This window comes from Bombina bombina, chromosome 2 (genome assembly GCF_027579735.1).
Source record: "Bombina bombina isolate aBomBom1 chromosome 2, aBomBom1.pri, whole genome shotgun sequence".
Lineage (NCBI taxonomy): Eukaryota > Metazoa > Chordata > Amphibia > Anura > Bombinatoridae > Bombina > Bombina bombina.
Genome location: NC_069500.1, coordinates 986,695,239 through 986,716,349, shown reverse-complemented (window position 1 = coordinate 986,716,349; position 21,111 = coordinate 986,695,239). Strand labels below are relative to the sequence as shown.

At 36.9% G+C, this 21,111-nt stretch overlaps 1 protein-coding gene across 1 annotated transcript in view; it reads left to right on the top strand.

Moving 5' to 3' along the window:
- TBCK (TBC1 domain containing kinase) overlaps positions 1-21,111 on the top strand; it is a 747,174-nt gene that overhangs the window by 313,644 nt on the left and 412,419 nt on the right. The window contains 1 exon segment of the mRNA XM_053703518.1: positions 18,949-18,984. Coding sequence (XP_053559493.1) covers positions 18,949-18,984 — 36 coding nt within the window.

The following is a 21,111-nucleotide window of genomic DNA, read 5'->3' as shown; positions in this document are numbered from 1 at the left end:
GTTAAAAGAGAGACGTATAGCAGTCAGAGCTCTTCACTGGAAAATTTTAACAAACTGCTGAGAGAACTCTGTTCTAATCATGTTCTTTTTTTATAACAGCAGTTCAAAAACAATCAGCACTAATATATGATATTTCAACAAGCACAAAAGTAGAAACATAGTGCTGATAATGATCTGGAAAAAAAAGAAAGAAAAGGTCACTGAACAAACAGGAAAAAGGTGATGAGTTTGAAATAATTTGTACTGAGTGACCTACAAAGAAAAGTACAACTATTTCAAGTTTATCTTTAAAATATTTATGTCCAGATAATAGAAAAAGATAGGTCACATAATACCGTAGCCCTGGTTCTGTTTAATTAAACTTGGTGATTTGTATAAGAGCACTTAGTCTACTCGTTTTACTACAATCCTACTTATCAAATACATCCATTCAAAAACCAAGGACAAAACCTTTTTTGACTCTGCCTATTTTGGTACATTTTAATTTAAATTTATATAATAGGCTTGATGTTTTATAGCATTCCGTCTGTATGTGTGTTGAGGTTACTTTTCATAGTATTTGTATTTCTGGCATACCATGTGCCACTCCGTATGCAAGCAACTGCAGGCGGATATAATGTGTGATCTCTTGACTTGTTAACACCAATTCAGGTAAGAGGTTACAGGTGCACAATATTTTTCTTTTATTAATGTGTACAGACCTGTCAACTTTCATACTGTACACTAATTACACTAATATGCATTTCTGGTGATGTCACAGGGAATGCCATCACTGAAATAAACCTATTATATTACAACAGTTTTTGTCCATATCTGAGTATAAATGAAAGAAAGATAATCTTTAAATGAAATATCTTTCTAACCTATTGCTCAATATTTTTGTGAAAACTGACAATCAACGTGCCATTAGATATTAAAAATTAGTATTGACGTAAGGTACTTTTAATAATATAGCCTAATTTGGATTTTTCATTTTATTGGTGTCCTTTTACTGATTTGTAGAGATCTGTAGAACAGGCTTCAAATAGTGTCTCTGTCACATAGTATGATTTGACACCTCTGAGGGTAATAAAACAACACTCCTTTTATTCAACAAATTATGACTCCCATATTAAACTGGATTGCGTGTTAACTCTGCCTACACTACAATGCTGCTTTTCTATAGACAATGATTATCCACTTTTAGATAGTACTCCTTTCAATGGTTCTACAGCATATTATTAAAGGATTGTCAGCCTTTTCAAGACTAAATAACTTTATAGACCTACACTGACGTGTAATTACTGCTGGGAAGCATACACCCTAATCTTCATTTAGCCTATTAAAATATTGCAGGCAGAATCTTTCATTTGTGAGGCACAATTGCAAGGTGAATTCTGGCTAATGGAAAACAAATTTTGGAGAGTTTTCTTTCTTGAGTACTAACAAGAGCAAAATTATTTGCTCGCAAACGTGGTTCTCAGATCACAGTTGGGAGGATTCAAGCGATACTTACATCAAGACATTAACTGTTTAAACAAACCTGACAAGAGTTCTTCACTCAACCGCTACTGTTATTAGACAAGAAGCATACTCAAAGAAACCGCTACATCAGCAGGCAAGGAAATTACCCTGTAGGCTTTAATCTTCCACCTTGATTGAACTCCTATTACAACCAAATTGTCATTCCATAGAGACCTAGCATTCCCTTATTCAAACTATCAATTTTAATTACACATCATCTTCCATTTGTCTACAGCCTGTTAATCCATTCTTGTCCTTGCCATCTAGGAATTCGGCAAACCTTTTTTATTCTTTTTTTCTTTTTGGAACTGCAAACTTCGGCTAATAGAGCATGTTGTTGGATACACACGTATTTTTGTTAATAAATGCAACCTATGAAATCATACAAAAACAAATATATTATATACATAAAAAAAGTAGACAAATACTCACGTGTAAACATTGTAAGAAACCAAGGTATTGCATAAAGCTACAAGAGAAAAGAAAGAAAATATTTAATTATATTCAATAAATGCATAATTTATTTCCTCATTTGCTTTGAGGAGTTAGAAATTCTACTATGGTTTCTGAGGCACTCATTTGATAACTGTACAATATTATTTAACTGTTACTGAGGATGATGTTGTTATAGGAATGCTAAAGTAAAAATTAAAGTTTTATGATTTAAATAAAACATGCATTTCAAAACATGCACATTCTTTTAACCATTTGAGTGCTAACGATGGCTCAGAGCCGTCGCAAATTGTCCCAGTCAGGTGTACTCACCCAACTTGAGGGCAATGTGGGGGCTCCCACTGACTCCCACCCCGGCAATCTGGCCTGTATAGTGGCAGGCATCGCCAGGACTTCACATTTTGCATGGTGACGTCACGTGCAATGATGTCATGACGTCACCGTGCAACTTTATTTAAAAATGACAATGGACAGTATATGGAAATGGGGGCATTGTCAGGGTTTTTTCCCTGCTTTGTTTGCCATGTGTTGCTGGCAACCATTTTACTCACCTCTCTTGCTGACTCTGGTGCATACTGTGTGATGCTACTCATTTCCTGCACTTCCTTTTATGACCAGACTGATGTACATCATCAGTGTGAGACAGGATGCAGTCTCAGAATTGTGTTGTCGCCACTTATTATTTAAAGGGCCTCTGTTCAGTATGCTTTGCCCTTGCGTTGTCTCAGACCTGTTTGTAAGAGCTCCTGTGTATTACCTGGCTGTCTTCCATCAGACTCAAGTAACCTTCCTAGGTGATGTTATCTGTTGCAGGGTTCTAAATGGATCCTGACAAGTTATCTGCAGTTCTGCAGTGGCCTCGCCCAGTTGGTCTTCGGTCTATTCAAAGTTTTTTGGGGTTCGCCAATTACTATAGAAAGTTTCTTAAAAACTTTTCTTCCTTGGTCAAACCTATCACTGACATGACCCGTAAAGAAAATGATACACTCCATTGGTCACCTACTGCTATTAAGGCCTTTGATAGTCTTAATACTGCCTTTGCTGCCGCTCCAGTTCTGGCTCATCCTAACCCTGTCCTGCCTTTCGTTCTTGAGGTCGATGCGTCTGAGACTGGAGTAGGTGCCCTCTTGTCTCAACGTCCTACGCCTGACAGTTCCTTGCATCCGTGTGGTTTCTTCTCTAAGAAATTGTCTCCAGCAGAGTGCAATTATGAAATTGGCAACAGGGAATTACTGGCCATAATTTTGGCACTCAAGGAATGGAGGCATCTTCTCGAGGGTACTAGCGTGCCAGTGCTCATTATTACTGACCACAAGAATTTAACTTATCTATCTGAAGCAAAACATTTGTCGCCCCGTCAGGCCAGATGGGCGCTATTTTTGTCTCGGTTTAATTATGTGGTCTCCTACCTGCCTGGTAGTAAGAATGTTAGGGCTGATGCCCTCTCTCGACAATTTTCGCCTCTGTTCAAGTACCTCCTGCCCATATTTTTGCTACCATACATACTAATTTGACTTCTCCCTTGGGGGAGGAGATCCTGGCTGCACAAACCAATGCACCTCCTGAGAAACCTAGTGGTAAGTGTTTTGTTCCTGAGAATCTTCGAACTAAACTTTTGCACACTTACCACTATCCTAAAGTCGCAGGCAAGAACCAAATGATTTGGTCTGTCACTTAACAATTCTGGTGGCCAGGTCTTCGCTCTGATGTTGCTGCGTATGTTGCCTCCTGCTCAGTTTGTGCACAGAATAAGACTCCTCAACGTCTTCCTGTGGGTCTTCTTCAACCTATTGCTAATGGTGAATGTCCTTGGACACATCTTTCCATGGACTTCATTGTCGAGCTCCCTGTTTCCAATGGCAATACTGTTATCCTTATGGTGGTTGACCGTTTTTCTAAAATGTCACACTGCATTCCCTTGAAGAAGTTGCCTACCGCTCAGGAGCTTGCTCAATTTTTGCCCTGGAGGTCTTCCGTTTACAAGGGTTACCCAAGGAGATATTGTTGGACCGGGGTAGCCAGTTTGTCTCCAGATTGTGGCGTTCCTTTTGTGCTCAAATGGGGATCCAGCTTTTCTTCTCCTCGGCATATCACCCTCAATCCAATGGGGCTTCGGAACGGTCTAATCAAGCTCTGGAACAGTTCCTCCGTTGCTATGTCTCAGATCACCACAATAATTGGTCTGAACTGTTACCTTGGGCAGAGTTTGCTCGTAATAGTGCTATTAATGTTCCTCCAAGTTATCCCCGTTCATGGCGAATTATGGGTTTCAATCATCCTTGTTGCCCGATTCATTCATGTCTCAGGGTATTTCGGCTTTGGAGGAGCATCTCCGGCAACTCCGTTCCACATGAGTGCAGATTCAGAATTGCCTTCATCGTTCTATGCAGCACCAAAAGTTCCAGGCTAATTGTAGGCGTCTGCCCGCGCCTTCCTACCAGGTTGGTGAGAAAGTTTGGCTGTCCTCCCACAACTTGAACCTTTGTGTGCCTTCCAATAAACTGGCTCCCCGTTATGTTGGTCCTATTCGAATACTCTGACGGGTCAATCCTGTGACCTACGCGCTCTTGACCTTCCTCCTGCATTGCGCATCTCTAATGTTTTTCATGTCTCCCTCTTGAAACCATTGGTTTGTAATCGGTTTACCACTGTGTTGCCTCACCCCCGTCCTATCTTTGTGGACAGCCATGAGGTCAGCAGCATTATTGACTCTTGTATGTCCAGGGGCCGCATACAGTATTTGGTTCACTGGAGGGGCTACGATACGGAGGAGCGTTCATGGTTTCCCTCCTCTGATGTTCATGCTCCTGCCCTCCTCCGTGCCTTCCATGCCCGTTTCCCCAATAAGCCTTTTGTCCTCCCGCGGGGGAGGCATTGTTGAGGGGAGGGTAGTGTCAGGGTTTTTTCCCTGCCTTGTTTGCCATGTGCTGCTGGCAACCATTTTACTCACCTCTCTTGCTGACTGGTGCATACTGTGTGATGTGCTCATTTCCTGCATTTCCTTTTATGACCAGACTGGTGTACATCATCAGTGTGAGACAGGATGCAGTCTCAGAATTGTGATGTCATCACTTATTATTTAAAGGGCCTCTGTTCAGTATGTTTTGCCCTTGCGTTGTCTCAGACCAGTTTGTGAGAGCTCCTGTGTATTACCTGGCTGTCTGACGTCCCTCCTGGTTTTGATTCCTGGCTTGTTATTTGTCTTGTGGACTTTTTATTATTTTTTGCTATTCATAAAGGTGTGATTATTTTTTCACTTCTCGTCTCAGTCTGATTCCTGGCACCCTGACAGGCATGCTGCTTAGAAGCCTGTATCTCATACATCTAAGCAGCTACAGATCCCCAAGACCCACCTAAACTTTTCCAACGGTATAAGTCTTGGGGATCTATATAAAAAATATATATATTGAAAAAACAAAAACAAAAAAACCCCCTCAAATCTAGCTTAGCACCCAGGTGGGAAATTGCTTAGCACTCAAAGGGTTAATATGCATACTTTCTACGGCTCTAGCCTACTGAGCATGTGCAAAATTGATCAAACATATAGATTCCAGCCTCCAATTCATAAAATAAATCTTTATTATCTCTTTGTTGGGTCCATAGGGAAAAAACAACCTTTGAGAATAATATATATATATATATATTATATATATATATATTATATATATATATATATATATATATTATATATATTTTTATATATATATATAAAAAAATATATATATACTGTATACACTTTATCATGATCTGAATATGTGCTATCACCAATTTGACCTAAATTCTACAAATTACAGGGACACATTAACATCACATGTAAGATGTTTTCTCAATGCTTGCTTTTTTCATAACAATGAACAGCTCAATAATGCATAAGAAAACTCTGTACGTAACTTAGCTCCCCGTACATAATATGTAAAGCTGTCTGAAGATGAGATCTGCTTGACCTATATACACCTATATACACGTGCTGTCTTTTTCATAGCTGGTTTTAACCTGCTAGATACGTGAGCTCTCGCAGTGATATAGTATCTATCAGACTCTGAAACATGTCTTAATTGGATCGTAAACCCCTTGTAATAACAAAACGTTTCTGTTGTGTTCCTAATCAACATATTGGCTTACATCTAAATATTTTTCCATTGACAAACTACAACCACCAATTGCCTTATTTTGAGGAGCTAATCTGGGCTTGACTGTGCAGACAAAAAGGCTAGCCATATTCATTATGTTAGTATATGGTGCATTATTTTGTTGTTATTGGCAGAAGTTATACAGGGGGAGATGTGTAGCAGAGTTAGCCTTAAGAAAACAGCAGTCTGCATTTAAAGCTCAGAGAATTAGAATATCTACAGTTTTCCAAGATAAATGAAATGAAAAAGTGCAAAATAAAGTAAAGTTGTTTTACTATGCATAAACATTTTATATTGAAAAGCTCAAGGTGTTTAGTGTCCCTTTAATAATCTTACTGTATCCAGCTCTACTACCACTTACGAGAGACTATAAAATTGGCGCTGAGGTGATATACTGACTGGAGTACTATGTTTTACTTGGTCTTCTTGCAGTTAAAGCATCAAAACAAGACACCGTAAAATAGCTATTATAGTATATAAATTACTCGCTGTCATTATTATAGTAATCTAGCAAATCTATTATTATTCTTTATATTCCAGGGGTTACATCTATGTATTTAACCCCCCCAGCTGTGCAAATAGTGCAGCTAATTGGCTCAGTGGCAGTTTCTGCTTGAGGCGAGCAGTTCTCTGCGGCTCCTAATCGGTATTTTATGTGCAGGGTTAAATACATTTGTCTGTAGGATCAACAGTGATCCAATTACATTTTATAACTATAATGGCCCTTTAAGTCAGGTCATCATGATTTGTGAAATAAACAATAATCTTTGCCAATACTTTCACATGTATGTTTGAAAGTTTAACTGAAAGCTAGCACATTTCTCTCTCCTTACTACTCACAACACTAAAAAAACAAAAAAAAAACAACAGTTTGTGCTCTACAAATAAATAAATAAATAATAAATGGGATGTATTTATTGCCACACATCATATTTTCTAAAGCATTTCTGTGGAATTGTAAGTCAAATTTCAAAGGTTAATATCACTCATTTTTAACAGTTTTAAATATTGTTTAGTGCTATATATAATTTTTCTGAAAACTTAAATAGAAATGTTCAGCTGTTTAGATTCAAATACATGCAAAAAAAAAAAGCAAGACAAGTGCCCCTTTAACGGATAAACAAATTAATATAAGAAAAAAATGTTTAGTTGATTTATTTAAGCAGTTACAATGGTTATTCTAAAGCTGGGAAATAATTTATGTAAGAACTTACCTGATAAATTCATTTCTTTCATAGTGGCAAGAGTCCATGAGCTAGTGACATATGGGATATACATTCCTACCTGGAGAGGGCAAAGTTTCCCAAACCTCAAAATGCCTATAAATACACCTCCCACCTCACTCATAGGTGCTAAAAGGGCCTTTTAGGGGCCCTTAAAAGGGCATTTTGTAGGGCATTGCTCTAAGTTAAACAGCTCTTTTGCTACAATAAAAAGAAAAACACCCCCTAACAGTATACAAACCCCAACCCCACAAACCCACAAAATAAAAAGAAAGTAAAACCTAATCTACCTATTGTCCTGAAAAGGACATTTGTATGGGCATTGCCCTTAAAAGGGCATTTAGCTATTTTGCTGCCCAAGCCCTAATCTAAAAATAAAAACACACCCCAAAACGGAAAAAAAAAAATACATTACACAAAATAACAAAGAAATTATCAAAAATAATAAAAACTATTCATATTCTAATACCCATTTAAAAAAAAAACCCACCCCAAAATAAAAAAACCTAATCTAGAATAAACTACCAATGGCCCTTAAAAGGGTCTTTTGAAGGGCATTGCCCTAAAGATATCAGCTCTTTTACCTGAAAATAAAATTACAACCCCCCCAAACCCAAAAAATAAAAAAAACTATCTAAAAAAAACCTAAGATACCCATTGCCTTGAAAAGCGCATTTGGATGGGCATTGCCCTTAAAGGCGAAGAAAGCAGAAATGTTCAAGCTGGTGCAAAAACCTTTTATTGTGCAAACAGGGATACAAACAAAACAAAGCGGTGCAAAAACCTTTTATTGTGCAAACAGGGATACAAACAAAACAAAACAACGTTTCAGGCTCACAATTAGCCCTTTCTCAAGCTTGACCATAAATGAGTGAACAAACATTTAAATAGCCATAATGGCGCCAAATATTGTGATTAAAAATGGTACACTGTTGCCCTCTAGTGCACAGCAACAATATAAGCAACAATATAACATCCAAACATGTATTAAAGTGCATTTTGATGACTGAATATATCGCCACCTAGTGAATAATCAGCATACTGTCAAACAGATATATATTTAACATATGTGAAAAAATTAGCATATATAAAAATAATAACTGTGAATCAATTTATCAATATATAAGTGACAAAAATTAATATATATATTATATTCTTTTCAATAAAAATTTAAAATGCATTGAAAATTCAATTAATCATTTGATATAATAACCACAATACATAAATTAAAAAACATATATCAAGTGTGTCAATCTACAAATAAACAAAATATTTCTATCTTGCCAATTATTTTGATTTTATGCTGTTTTAGCATAAAGACAGCATAAAATCAAAATAATTGACTGTTAAATTTAATTGGTAGTTAGTTTAATTTAATTGGTAGTTAGTTTAATTTTAGTTTAACATTTATATTAGTTTAAACTTAGTTTTTTTAATTTGACAGGTAAGTTTTAATTTAATTTAAGATAGGGAAATTATAATTTTAATTTTTAAGGGAATTTGTCCCTTATTAAAATCACCATATATAACTAACGTATATTATGGTCTCCAAACAAGGAGCCTAAATAAAAGAACATCTTAAATGATTTTGTTAGCAACATTAGGGTTATAACACCGACACAGATCATCAAGGAGTGGCATAAATCATAGATTATCAAAAGATGTATTTTATATGTAAAGTACAATTATTTGAGAGATTGATAGAGCTGGTAAGTCACCTATGAAGTTTATGTTATATGAAGTTTATGTCAAATGAATGCTGACAGAGAAAGTAATTTGGGGAATTATGTAAAGATTATATACATAAACTGTAAGTTCAAACATACAACTTTCACTCTGATATGCACCTGTTTATTGTGATATTTTGTGGATTAACAATGTAATGAAATGTGATATGTGTGTATTATACATCTTTGTTTGTATTATACTTGGACAGATTTTTTGAAGACAGGTGAGATTTTGATAATTACACCTGTGATTGGAAGGAATGGGAGAGTCCAATTAAGTGAGTTTATAGGAAAGGTTTATAAGCCAGTGTATCCATGTTAACAACAGATGCCTGATGAAACAGCTAGGTATAAGCTGAGAAACGCGTTGCAATCTGTAGCATTTACCATTTTAAATCACTTTTGGGTAATGTACATACCCAATGGTTTTTAATATTGTTTTTAATAAAAATTATGCTTAACAAAATGGAAGCCTGAGCTTTATTGGACCAATTCCGCACACACCCTACCTACTACATTCCCTGGAGGATCAGTTTACTGGGAAACTGTTAAGGTCTCAGCCTGCGCCACTTAGCACATTTGGTGCTGATCCACTTGTGAGTATATTTACATCTCTTGTCGTTGATATCACTGAATCCTCAAGCAGTATTACACTAGGAGGCGCATTCTTTTGTGATCTTCTTTCACAGATATTTTGGATTTGTTTGTTTTGTAAGGAGAAGAGCTGCCACGACTACAATCATCCACCCTCTGGTGTAACACTAAAACATCAGCACAAAAGAGTCCACCTGGGATTGTTATCTCATTTACAGGAACACACAGCAAAGATTCAGATAAGACTATTTTCTTTGTGTACATTCATTGACTATTGTGCACATTGTATTATTTTTTTGATGTATATTACTATATTATATTATACACTATTGTTGAGCATGACTCTGTAGAATGCATTTTGGAAACTGAGTGTATATTAAGGGAATCTACTATATGGTTGAAACTCACATTAATCTAACTTAATTGAGCGCCCCCTAGAGTTGGAGACGATTGGGATACTAACAGTTTTCTTCTAATCTAGATTTAGACACCCTATCAGCATTGCATGATTTAAGCCATAAAGCTCTTCTAGAAAGAACAGCTAAAGACATAGATTTAATATCAATCTTAATAATATCACATATAGCATCACAAATTAAATGATTAGCATTTTGAAGTAGAAGAACAATGCTAGTTAAATCAGGATCCGATAACTGCTGTGTTAGACTATCAAAAAGTTGAAGCAGCAGCAACATCAGCTATAGAGATAGCAGGTCTAAGAATATAGCCAGTATGTAACTATGCCTTCCTAAGATAAGATTCAATCTTCTTATCTAAGGGATCCTCAAAGGAAGTACTATCTTCCATAGGAATAGTAGTATGTTTAGCAAGAGTAGAAATAGCGCCATCAACCTTAGGGACTTTCTCCCAAAGCTCTAAATTAGACACAGGAAAAGGATACAATTTTTTAAACCTAGAAGAAGGATTAAAAGAAGTACAAGGCTTAGACCATTCCTTAGAAATCATATTAGAGATAGCATCTGGAATAGGAAAAACTTGAGGAGTAACCTCAGAAGTCCTAAAAACAGAATTCAAACGTTTGCTATTCTTGTTATCAAGAGGACTAGATTCCTCAATACCCAAAGTAAACAATACCTCCTTTAACAAAGAACAGATATATTCCATCTTAAAAAGAAAGGAAGATTTATCAATTTCAGAGTCTGAAGTAGGATCCTCTGAGCCAGAGAAGTCCTCATCAGCAGACAATACTTCCGTATGCTGTTGGTCAATACAAACTTCATCAGAATTATGAGAAGTAGGAAGAGACCTTTTACGTTTATTTGAAGGCAGAATAGCAGTCATAGCCTTCTCTATGGCTGCAGAAATACAATATTTTATATCTACAAGAATATCATGTACATTTGACTGTGAAGATTTAATAGTAGATTTATTTGTACTTATAGAAACTTTATCAGCATGAAACAATTTCTCATAACAAGTGCCACATATTTGAGCTGAAGAAGGAAGATCAGACAATTTACAACGTACACACTTAGCTTTGGTAGATTTGTTTTTAGGCAACTTGGTTCCTACAGTAACATCAGAGGTAGGATCAGTTTGAAATATCTTGAAAAATGTAACAAAAAAGAAAAAATAACATTTAAACACAATATCCAATTTCCACAAAATAGCAGTTTCAGGAATGGGAAAAAATGTTTATATGAAAAACAAAAGCAAATATCATAGCCCTCTGTAACAAATGAAAGCAGAGAGCAAAAGAGGGAGAGACTTAATATAACTACATTTTTGGCGCCAAAAATGATGCTAACAAAGATGACGCAAATGCTAAGAAAAAAAAACTTTGGACGGCAAGTTTAACAGGAAATTACACAATTTGCATCATAACAGGCGTGCCAAAAAAATTGCGTCAACAAAGAAACAGGAAATGACGTGACTCAGGTCACAACAAATGCAACCTTCGCGGCAATTTTTTTTTAATAGAAGTATTTTGCACCATCGTGAGCCTAATTTGCTCGCGAAAATTTGAAAAAAACAAGACCAAAGTCACAAATAGCTGAAACCTCAGGTAAGTAAAAAATATACAAAATTTCTCCCTGTAACACAACTAACTTTAAGTTAGATTTTTTAGAACAAATATATGCAAAACAGTTGTTATAGCAGACCATATAAATAAAGGTTGTGTCTCACATAATCTATAGTGGGTATTTTATCTGGAAATACACACATATAAACTGAGTGAGTGGAGTTTAATATGAGAGTTAAAACTGTTGTGGCCAATAAGTGAGTTAGATTGTGGTTCTCACTAAAAAGTTGTAATTGAATGAAATAACAGTTTTAACTCTAAAGGTTTAGGACTGCATAGCAAAAATATGATAAAAGGAAAAATATGGGTTTGTAGCAAACAATAAATATGAGGCAAAAATTACAAAAGAGATAATGTCCAGAAAACAAAAGAAAAAGTAACGTTTTTGTGAAAAAATGTAAAAGTGACAAAATGGTTTTGTGACAAAAATATATAAGATGATATGTCCAGCAATGACTCACCTCCGGAGGGAGAAAAAGTAGCAATGGTGGTTCAGTGATTGTTTTTTAAGGCAAACCGCTGAAGTAGTTTGAGGGGAGAGCAGCTTACAGAGCTGCAGCGTCCTGTTCTGTGTAAACCGGAAGTGAAGGTCCGTGAAACCGGAAGTGGATAGATGACACGCAAACAGCGTGTTTTCAGTAGCACAGAGGGAAGTCAGAGTCCTCAGTGAGAGCGGCTGTGCAGGGAAGCATGCAACTTCAATACCAAGCAAGGTATTGAATGTTGCAGGCTCCTTTATAGCCAGGACTCAGTTAGGGATATATTTTAAAGAGACAGGCATTTGGTATTATGACAGGGTACCCCCTTTAAGGAACCACTCCGTGGTTCATGGTTTCGGTCTAGATGGATGTCGACGGTGAAACAGAGACACTAGTCTTGGGGCTGAGAGATTAACTGAGGGCTCCCAGGAATCCTCCTCATGGGGATAGCCCTTCCAGTGGATCAGATACTGGAGTCTACCGGATACTTTACGAGAGTCCAGGATGTTTTCAACCTCATACTCCACTTCAGGAGCTAGAGGGGTTCATCTACAGAAGATGGTGAATGATTTCTGAGTGCCTGATATGGCTTGAGAAGCGAAACATGAAAGGTTGGGTGGATACGATAATGTGAAGGCAGAAACAAGGTCACAGCGTTGTCATTGATAACCTTGGTTACAGGGAAAGGTCCAATAAATAGTTTGTTGAACTTGCGGCTAGGCACAGTGAGACGAAGGTTTCTCGTGGATAGCCATACCAAGTCACCAGGTTTATAGATAGGGGACGCTCTATGTCGGAGGTCATAATAATGTTTATGACGTGCTTGAGCCTTTTTTATGTTTTCTGAAAGTAATGTAAAGGATTCTGAGATGGAGTTAGTGAAATCATTTATTATAGGACAATCACTTTCCCTTTCGAGGGGTAAGTAGAATGACGGATGAAATCCGTAATTGGCATGGAAAGGAGTGTCTTTGATTGAAGTGTGATATGTGTTGTTATGTGCAAATTCAGCGATAGGGAGCAACTCATTCCAGTTATCCTGTTGTTGTGTGGAGAAACAACGGATATATTCCTCCAACCACTGGTTGGTACGCTCCGTCTGCCCGTTGGTCTGGGGGTGAAAAGCAGATGATAACCTTTGATCAATCTCAAGGGTTTTACATAGCTGTTTCCAAAGGCGCGAGGTGAATTGTGTCCCTCTGTCTGTTGTGATAGAAGAGGGTACTCCATGTAATTTGATTACATTTTTTAGCAACAACGTCACTGTTTCCATACTGGTGGGCAGTTTATGGAAAGGGACAAAATGAGACATTTTCGTCAATAGATCAACCACTACCATAATTGTCTTGTTACCACCGGATTTGGGAAGTTCAACTATAAAATCTATGGCTATCTCACTCCATGGTCTTTTGGGTATAGGAAGAGAAAGGAGATAACCTGGGGGTGTCTTCTATCTTTTTTACATGTGGTACATGTCTTACAGGTAGAGATGTGTTTTTGTACATCACAAATCATTCTGGGCCACCAGTACAATCGCTTTAGCAATCTGTGAGTCTTGTTAACTCCTGGGTGTCCAGAGAATTTGGAATCATGTACCTGTTCAAGTATAAATGATCTCATGTTTGGAGGGATATATGTCTTACCTTGATAACAAAGTAACCCATCAGATTTAGGAGTTAGATTATATGTATCCTTTGTTGTATCGATGTCTTGTTCACTTTTTAATTTAACTGTGAAATCTATGATACCACCTAAAATAAAGTTAGGGGAATAATAGTACCTGTGTGAGGAACCTGATGGGGTTTTGGAGGCAGCCTGGATAGGATATCTGCTTTTGTGTTCAGGGAAGCCGTCCTATAGGTGATAATGTAGTTGAACCTTGAAAAGAATAAACTCCATCTGACCTGTCTAGATGTGAGTGTTCGATTGGTTTTGAGAAACTGTAGGTTTCTATGATCGGTATAGATAATAATAGGTTCAGCGGTTCCCTCTAATAAATGTCTCCAATTAACTAGGGCACTTTTCATGGCGAGAAGTTCTTTTTCCCCTACATGATAGTTTAGTTCAGAAGATGTGAGGACACGGGAGTAATATGCTATTGGATGTAATTTATTGGTGGTTTTGGATTTTTGGGAAAGTACAGCCCCAATAGCATGTTCAGATGCATCTACTTCAAGTGTATACTGAGAGAGTGGGTCAGGATAAGCAAGAATAGGAGCTGTAGTAAACGCATGTTTTAAATAATTAAAGGCATCATTAGCTGAGGGGGACCACACAAAAGGTATATGATCTTTAGTAAGATTAGTGAGGGGTTTAGCAATGTGAGAGAACCCTTTAATAAACTTTCGATAGAAATTCGAAAACCCTAGAAATTTCTGGACATTCTTTTTATTACGTGGTATGGGCCAATCAATTATTGCTTGAACCTTTGAATTTTCCATCTGAATCCCTTTTGATGAGATATGGTACCCCAGAAATGTGATATCATTACTATGAAATATACATTTCTCAGCTTTCACGTAAAGTTTATGTGCTTGTAAACGTGCCAAGACTGTTCTTACGTGTTTTATGTGTTCTGTCAGATTGTTAGAAAAGATTAATATATCATCAAGATATATTACCAGGAAGGTGTCCAATATATCTCTGAATATGTCATTAATATAACGTTGAAACGTTGCAGGGGCATTACATAGCCCAAATGGCATTACCGTGTACTCAAAGAGTCCGTACCTCGTACGGAACGCCGTCAGCCACTCATCACCTGAACGCATACGAATGAGGTTGTAAGCACCTCTGAGGTCGAGTTTAGTGAAAATGGATGACCCATTTAATCTTTCTATAAGTTCAGGGATGAGCGGCAGAGGATAACGGTCTTTCACAGTACGTTTATTGAGCTCACGGTAATCCACAATCGGCCTGATGGTTTTGTCTTTGTTAGTCACAAAGAAAATGCCCGCACCTGCAGGAGAGGTGGAAGGTCTTATGAATCCTTTTCTAAGGTTTTCATTTATGTATTCTTTGAGTCTTACTAATTCAGTTTGGGATAGAGGGAAGATGTGCCCATATGGGATGTCAGACCCTGGTATAAGTTCTATGGGGCAATCATACTCTCTATGGGGTGGTAGAGATTCTGCTTCTACTTTATCAAATACTAATGAGAAGTCATGATACTGACGTGGTATTAACCCTTCATCTTGGTTTAGGTGGAGTATAGAGTGAGAAAGTAGACAAGTATTTTTGCAATAGGATGAGTTAAATTCTATTGTATTTTGTTTCCAATGAATCATTGGTTGGTGTTGTCTTAACCAGTGCAGCCCGAGTATGACCGGGAACATTGGAGAGGTGATGATATCAAAAGAGATATACTCTTGGTGGTTATTGTGAATGTTAACAAGTATGGGAATCGTTTGGTGTGTGATGGGACCTGTGGATAGACAATTACCATCAATCAAACGTACTGCAACTGGATTTTCTTTCACAACAACGGTATATTTTTATTTTTTACTATAGAGGAATCAATGTAATTGGCATAAGCGCCAGAGTCCACAACGGCTTCAAGGTTTAGTCGCTGTCTTTCCCACTGTAACGAGATGGGAACTAATAAGTAAGTTGGTTTATGAGTAGAAAGTGTAAAATTGTGAAGAGCACAAACTGACTCACCAGATTTCTGTCTCTTCAGAGATGGGCAGTCCGTGACTGAATGGTCCTTGGAGGCACAATACATGCAGAGAGCATGTTCCTTGCGATGAGACTTTTCCTCTGGGGTTAGCGGTCCTTTTATGAACCCAATATCCATGGCCTCTGCATTACCCCTTGGGCTATATGTCAAAGGACGTGAAGGATGATATCTAGTTACAGTGTCATGTGTTTGTTTTTCTAATCTCCTCTCTCTGAATCTCCTATCAATCTTAATAGTAAGGGCCATTAATGCCTCTAAAGAATCTGGGAGATCAATTCTAACTAATTCATCTTTTATGGGGTCTGATAGACCTAATCTAAATTGATTAATTAATGAGATTTGATTCCATTGCGTGTCTCTTTGCCAGATCTTGAACTCAGATATGTAGTCTTCCACATATCTTTTATTCTGCTTTAGACTACGTAATGTATTTTCTGCTGTCAGTTGTTTATGAGGGTCTTCATACAGATCAGACATTGCTCTAAAAAATTCATCAACTGATTCAAGTATGGGGTCATTAGATTCGTACAGGGAGTCTGCCCAAGCACGGGGTTCTCCTTTTAAATAGGATATTATTGTCAGAATTTTAATTCTTTCAGTAGGGAATGTTTTTGGTTTTAATGTAATAAACATTCTACAGGCATTGTAGAACTGTCTAAAAGTTTTTCTATCGCCTGAGAAATGTTCTGGGGGCTGATAGGCGGTTCAGGAGGAACAGGAGGAGAGTTAAACCCTTTTTTATAATCCCTTTTAGGGTTAAATTCTCTGAGTGTAATTCTCTAAGACCCTGTGTCAACTGATCTACTTTATGGGAGAGTTCCATGACATGAGCCTGTAGGTCAGCAGGGTTCAGCATTCTGTTTTTATGGCTTGGTATTCTGTAACACACACTAACTTTAAGTTAGATTTTTTAGAACAAATATATGCAAAACAGTTGTTATAGCAGACCATATAAATAAAGGTTGTGTCTCACATAATCTATAGTGGGTATTTTATCTGGAAATACACACATATAAACTGAGTGAGTGGAGTTTAATATGAGAGTTAAAACTGTTGTGGCCAATAAGTGAGTTAGATTGTGGTTCTCACTAAAAAGTTGTAATTGAATGAAATAACAGTTTTAACTCTAAAGGTTTAGGACTGCATAGCAAAAATATGATAAAAGGAAAAATATGGGTTTGTAGCAAACAATAAATATGAGGCAAAAATTACAAAAGAGATAATGTCCAGAAAACAAAAGAAAAAGTAACGTTTTTGTGAAAAAATGTAAAAGTGACAAAATGGTTTTGTGACAAAAATATATAAGATGATATGTCCAGCAATGACTCACCTCCGGAGGGAGAAAAAGTAGCAATGGTGGTTCAGTGATTGTTTTTTAAGGCAAACCGCTGAAGTAGTTTGAGGGGAGAGCAGCTTACAGAGCTGCAGCGTCCTGTTCTGTGTAAACCGGAAGTGAAGGTCCGTGAAACCGGAAGTGGATAGATGACACGCAAACAGCGTGTTTTCAGTAGCACAGAGGGAAGTCAGAGTCCTCAGTGAGAGCGGCTGTGCAGGGAAGCATGCAACTTCAATACCAAGCAAGGTATTGAATGTTGCAGGCTCCTTTATAGCCAGGACTCAGTTAGGGATATATCTTTTAAAGAGACAGGCATTTGGTATTATGACACTCCCAAACATAATTTTCCATGGTGAAACTGTTAGACTGCAAAGGGAAATAAACATAGACCTGGAAAATATATGCAATATTATTTAAAACTTTAAAAATATAAAGTGCCAAACATAGCTGAGAGTGTCTTAAAAAAAGATATATACTTAGCTGAAGACACCCATCTATATAGCAGACAGCCAAAAGAGTACTGAAACATATCAGCAGAGGTAATGGTTAGAGGAGTATAATGTGGATCGGTAAAGGGAGGTGGCAGATGAATCCCCACAACCGAATTTACAGAGAGCCGTAGAATAGATTTCCCATAGGTGAAAACATGGCATCATCAGGCAAATACTCCCATCACATCCCTCAGATAAACATTGTATTTTGAGCTTTTGGGCTTAAAAATACTTAGAAGCGCCTTTCACAGAAGAAATCAAGCACAACTTGCTTCACCATCCTCCAACGAAGGCAAAGTTTGTAAGACTGAAGTATGAGTGAGGTGGGAGGTGTATTTATAGGCATTTTAAGGTTTGGGAAACGTTGCCCCCTTCAGGTAGGAATGTATATCCCATATGTCACTAGCTCATGGACTCTTGCCACTTACATGAAAGAAATATAATTCTGCAGGTAGGAAAGGATTTAAAATGTACAGATTTACACTTTTTTTTTTTTACTATTGTCAGCCAGTAAGCTGCACATTTGTTTTTGACAGTCCTTGCTCCATTGCAAAACATAAAAAAAAAAAAAAAAGATTTATTTGTGATGTCCCTTGGCAGAATTGTGCTGAACATATTTTTTGTCTGTGCACATGTCGGTTGAATTAAGTTAAAGGGATATTGTAAAGCAGCTAATAAATGCTCTAATTTATACATATACAGTAAGTGTAACCCACACAAAGAGATTATACACATGGTTGTGCTCTCTGCTACTGTTTAGCCGGTACTAAGCAAAACACGGCTGTTAAAAGCACATTTATATGCCAATCCTGACTGGCTCACCAGTTGTCTGTGTCTCACACCTTTGTAGGTGTTAAACACAAAGCTACCAAGAGACATTTGTATAATAATAAAATTAGAGGAGTTTATTATTTCATTACCATGCCCCTTTAAACAGTTAGCACATAAAAAATAAAACCTCCCTACATTTCTTGCAAATACAACATAAAATCCATCAAAATGCTGTAGGCTTCATCTGCTGCGTTATTACACATATATATCTGTTGACACGTAAGAAATTGTTTTTGCAATGTGACATAATGCAAAATCAGAAAATAGTATAAACCGAACATATAGTGGCCCACTGGGATGAGTGTGTACTTATTTAGTTGTTTAAACCATTACTGCTAAGTGAATAGATTCAATTTCTTAATATATATCTTATGCACTCAACAAACACATAAAAAAAAAAGTTTTGTTTGATTAGGTTTGCTAATATTTACTATTGTAACAAAGCAAATAATTTACAGGAAATCCACTATTACCAAATCATTTATTTGCAGTTGGTAATTTGAGGATATCTGTTTTATGAAGATCAGAAATGTACAAAATGCTTAAAGGGACAGGAAACCCCAAAAATGTATTTCATGATTTGGATAGAACATAGAATTTTAAACAACTTTCCAATTTATTTCTATTATCAAATTTGCTTCATTGTTATCCTTTGCTGAAGGAATAGCATTGCACTACTGACAGCTAGTTGAACCAATCACAATAGACAAATGTGTGCAGGCACCAATCAGCAATTTTAAACAACTTTCCAATTTACGTTTAATCAAATTTGCTTTGTTCTCTTGGTATTCTTTGTTGAAAGCTAAGCCTAGGTGTGCCCATATGCTAATTTCTAAGACCGCCTCTAATCTCAGTGCATTTTTACAGTTTTTCACAGCTAGACAGCACTAGTTCATGTGTGCCATATGTATAACATTGTGCTCACTCCCGTGGAGTTATTTATTAGCTAAAATGCAAGTCTGTCAAAAGAACTGAGCTAAGGGGGCAGTCTGCAGTGGGTTAAAGGTAATCACAGAAGAAAAGTGTATTAATATAAACAGTGATGGTTATGCAAAACTGGGGAATGGGTAATAAAGGGATTATCTATCTTTTTAAACAATAACGATTCTAGAGTAGACTGTCCCTTTAACATAGCAAGACCCTACTCTGGATAGGGCTTTCGGCTTCTTTACCCAGAGATGGGACTTGCTAGAGTAAAGTGAATGGCGTGATTGGGCAGGCCGTGATTAGACATCAGGCATGTGAGCCTGTGATGCTGTTTTGAAAAAAACTGCAGCAGCAGACAGGCGGCCTAAGAAGAGGGAACTGTGAACTGTTTAGGGGTACAAAAGTTAAGAGGGGTTTTAAAACAGGTGGGTTGTTTCCTCTTTTTACTAATTATGCAAATACTGCACAATAGTAATACAAAAATATACCAACTTTACTGCCCCTTTAAATCTAGATACCATTACAGTGTTTTTCTTGTAACCCAAGTTGCAAATTGTTGCACAAAGGCACAAAAACATTTACATTGTATCCGACTCTTCTAGAGTAGCTCAGCTCCCAGCTGCATTACCTCTATTTTGTTTTGCGTTGCAAATAGAGAAAAATATTAGAGTTGTGTATGTTCAAAGCAAAATACTTATCTTTAATGCAAAGCTAAGTATTTCATGCAACCAACCTGGGTACAGACACCAGAGAAACCCAGCCTGTACAAAGCTGTAAAAAGCTGCAAAATACCTCCTGGAATCATGGAATCAGTATGTAATTTGGGACAGTGGTGGAAAGCTAAAAAAAAAAACACACTGCAAGGTTACATTTTGTCCATAAACCACATGTATGACACTCTTGGCATAGGCTTTTATCAGAAACTAATTGGACAATTTACAGAGGGTCTGCTACACTTTAAGATTTTTCTCATATAATAGGACATATAATTCTTGCTTTCTTGGCTACACACTGCCCTCTAGCAGCACATATTGGTTATGGCCTATAAAATAAAACATAATTTTAATAAAGTGTGCATATATACATATTTCATATAAATAGTCCACTTGCAAACAGAAAGGGCACAGTAGGATACTGAAGTATAGTATTTTATTTAGAAAAAGTGGACAGGTCATACATAGGATTAAATAATGAGACATAAAAGTGCACCTAGTATAGCATAGTGAGACATATACGTTTAGAAATTCCTGACAGAGCATTCTATTATTGCATTGTTACTTGTACATAACTATGGGCTAGATAACAAATAGAGTGCAGTCGCGTTATCTTGAGCAAAGAATTATGCACAATCTTGAATTGCAAGTAGGTTAAATAATTTAACCACACATCTGAACAGAGGCAAAACATTTTGAGCACACTCTATAAGTTTAATGGATAGCGCAGAATGTGCAATTAGCACGCTCGCTGCTCTTTAATTACCAGTGGTAGGTTAAGTGTAGCGCACATGCTCAGCTCAATCCAAAATAATGCAGTAAAACTAAGCGCATTTTGAGATCTGAAGTAGGCGATTGTTGTTTTCTAGTTTGCATTACACACATGAAAATATTATGGAAATAAAGGATTTAAGTTGATTTTAGAGTTAAAGGGACATTCCAGTCAAAATTTAAATGCACATAGATTACTTACATCTTTGA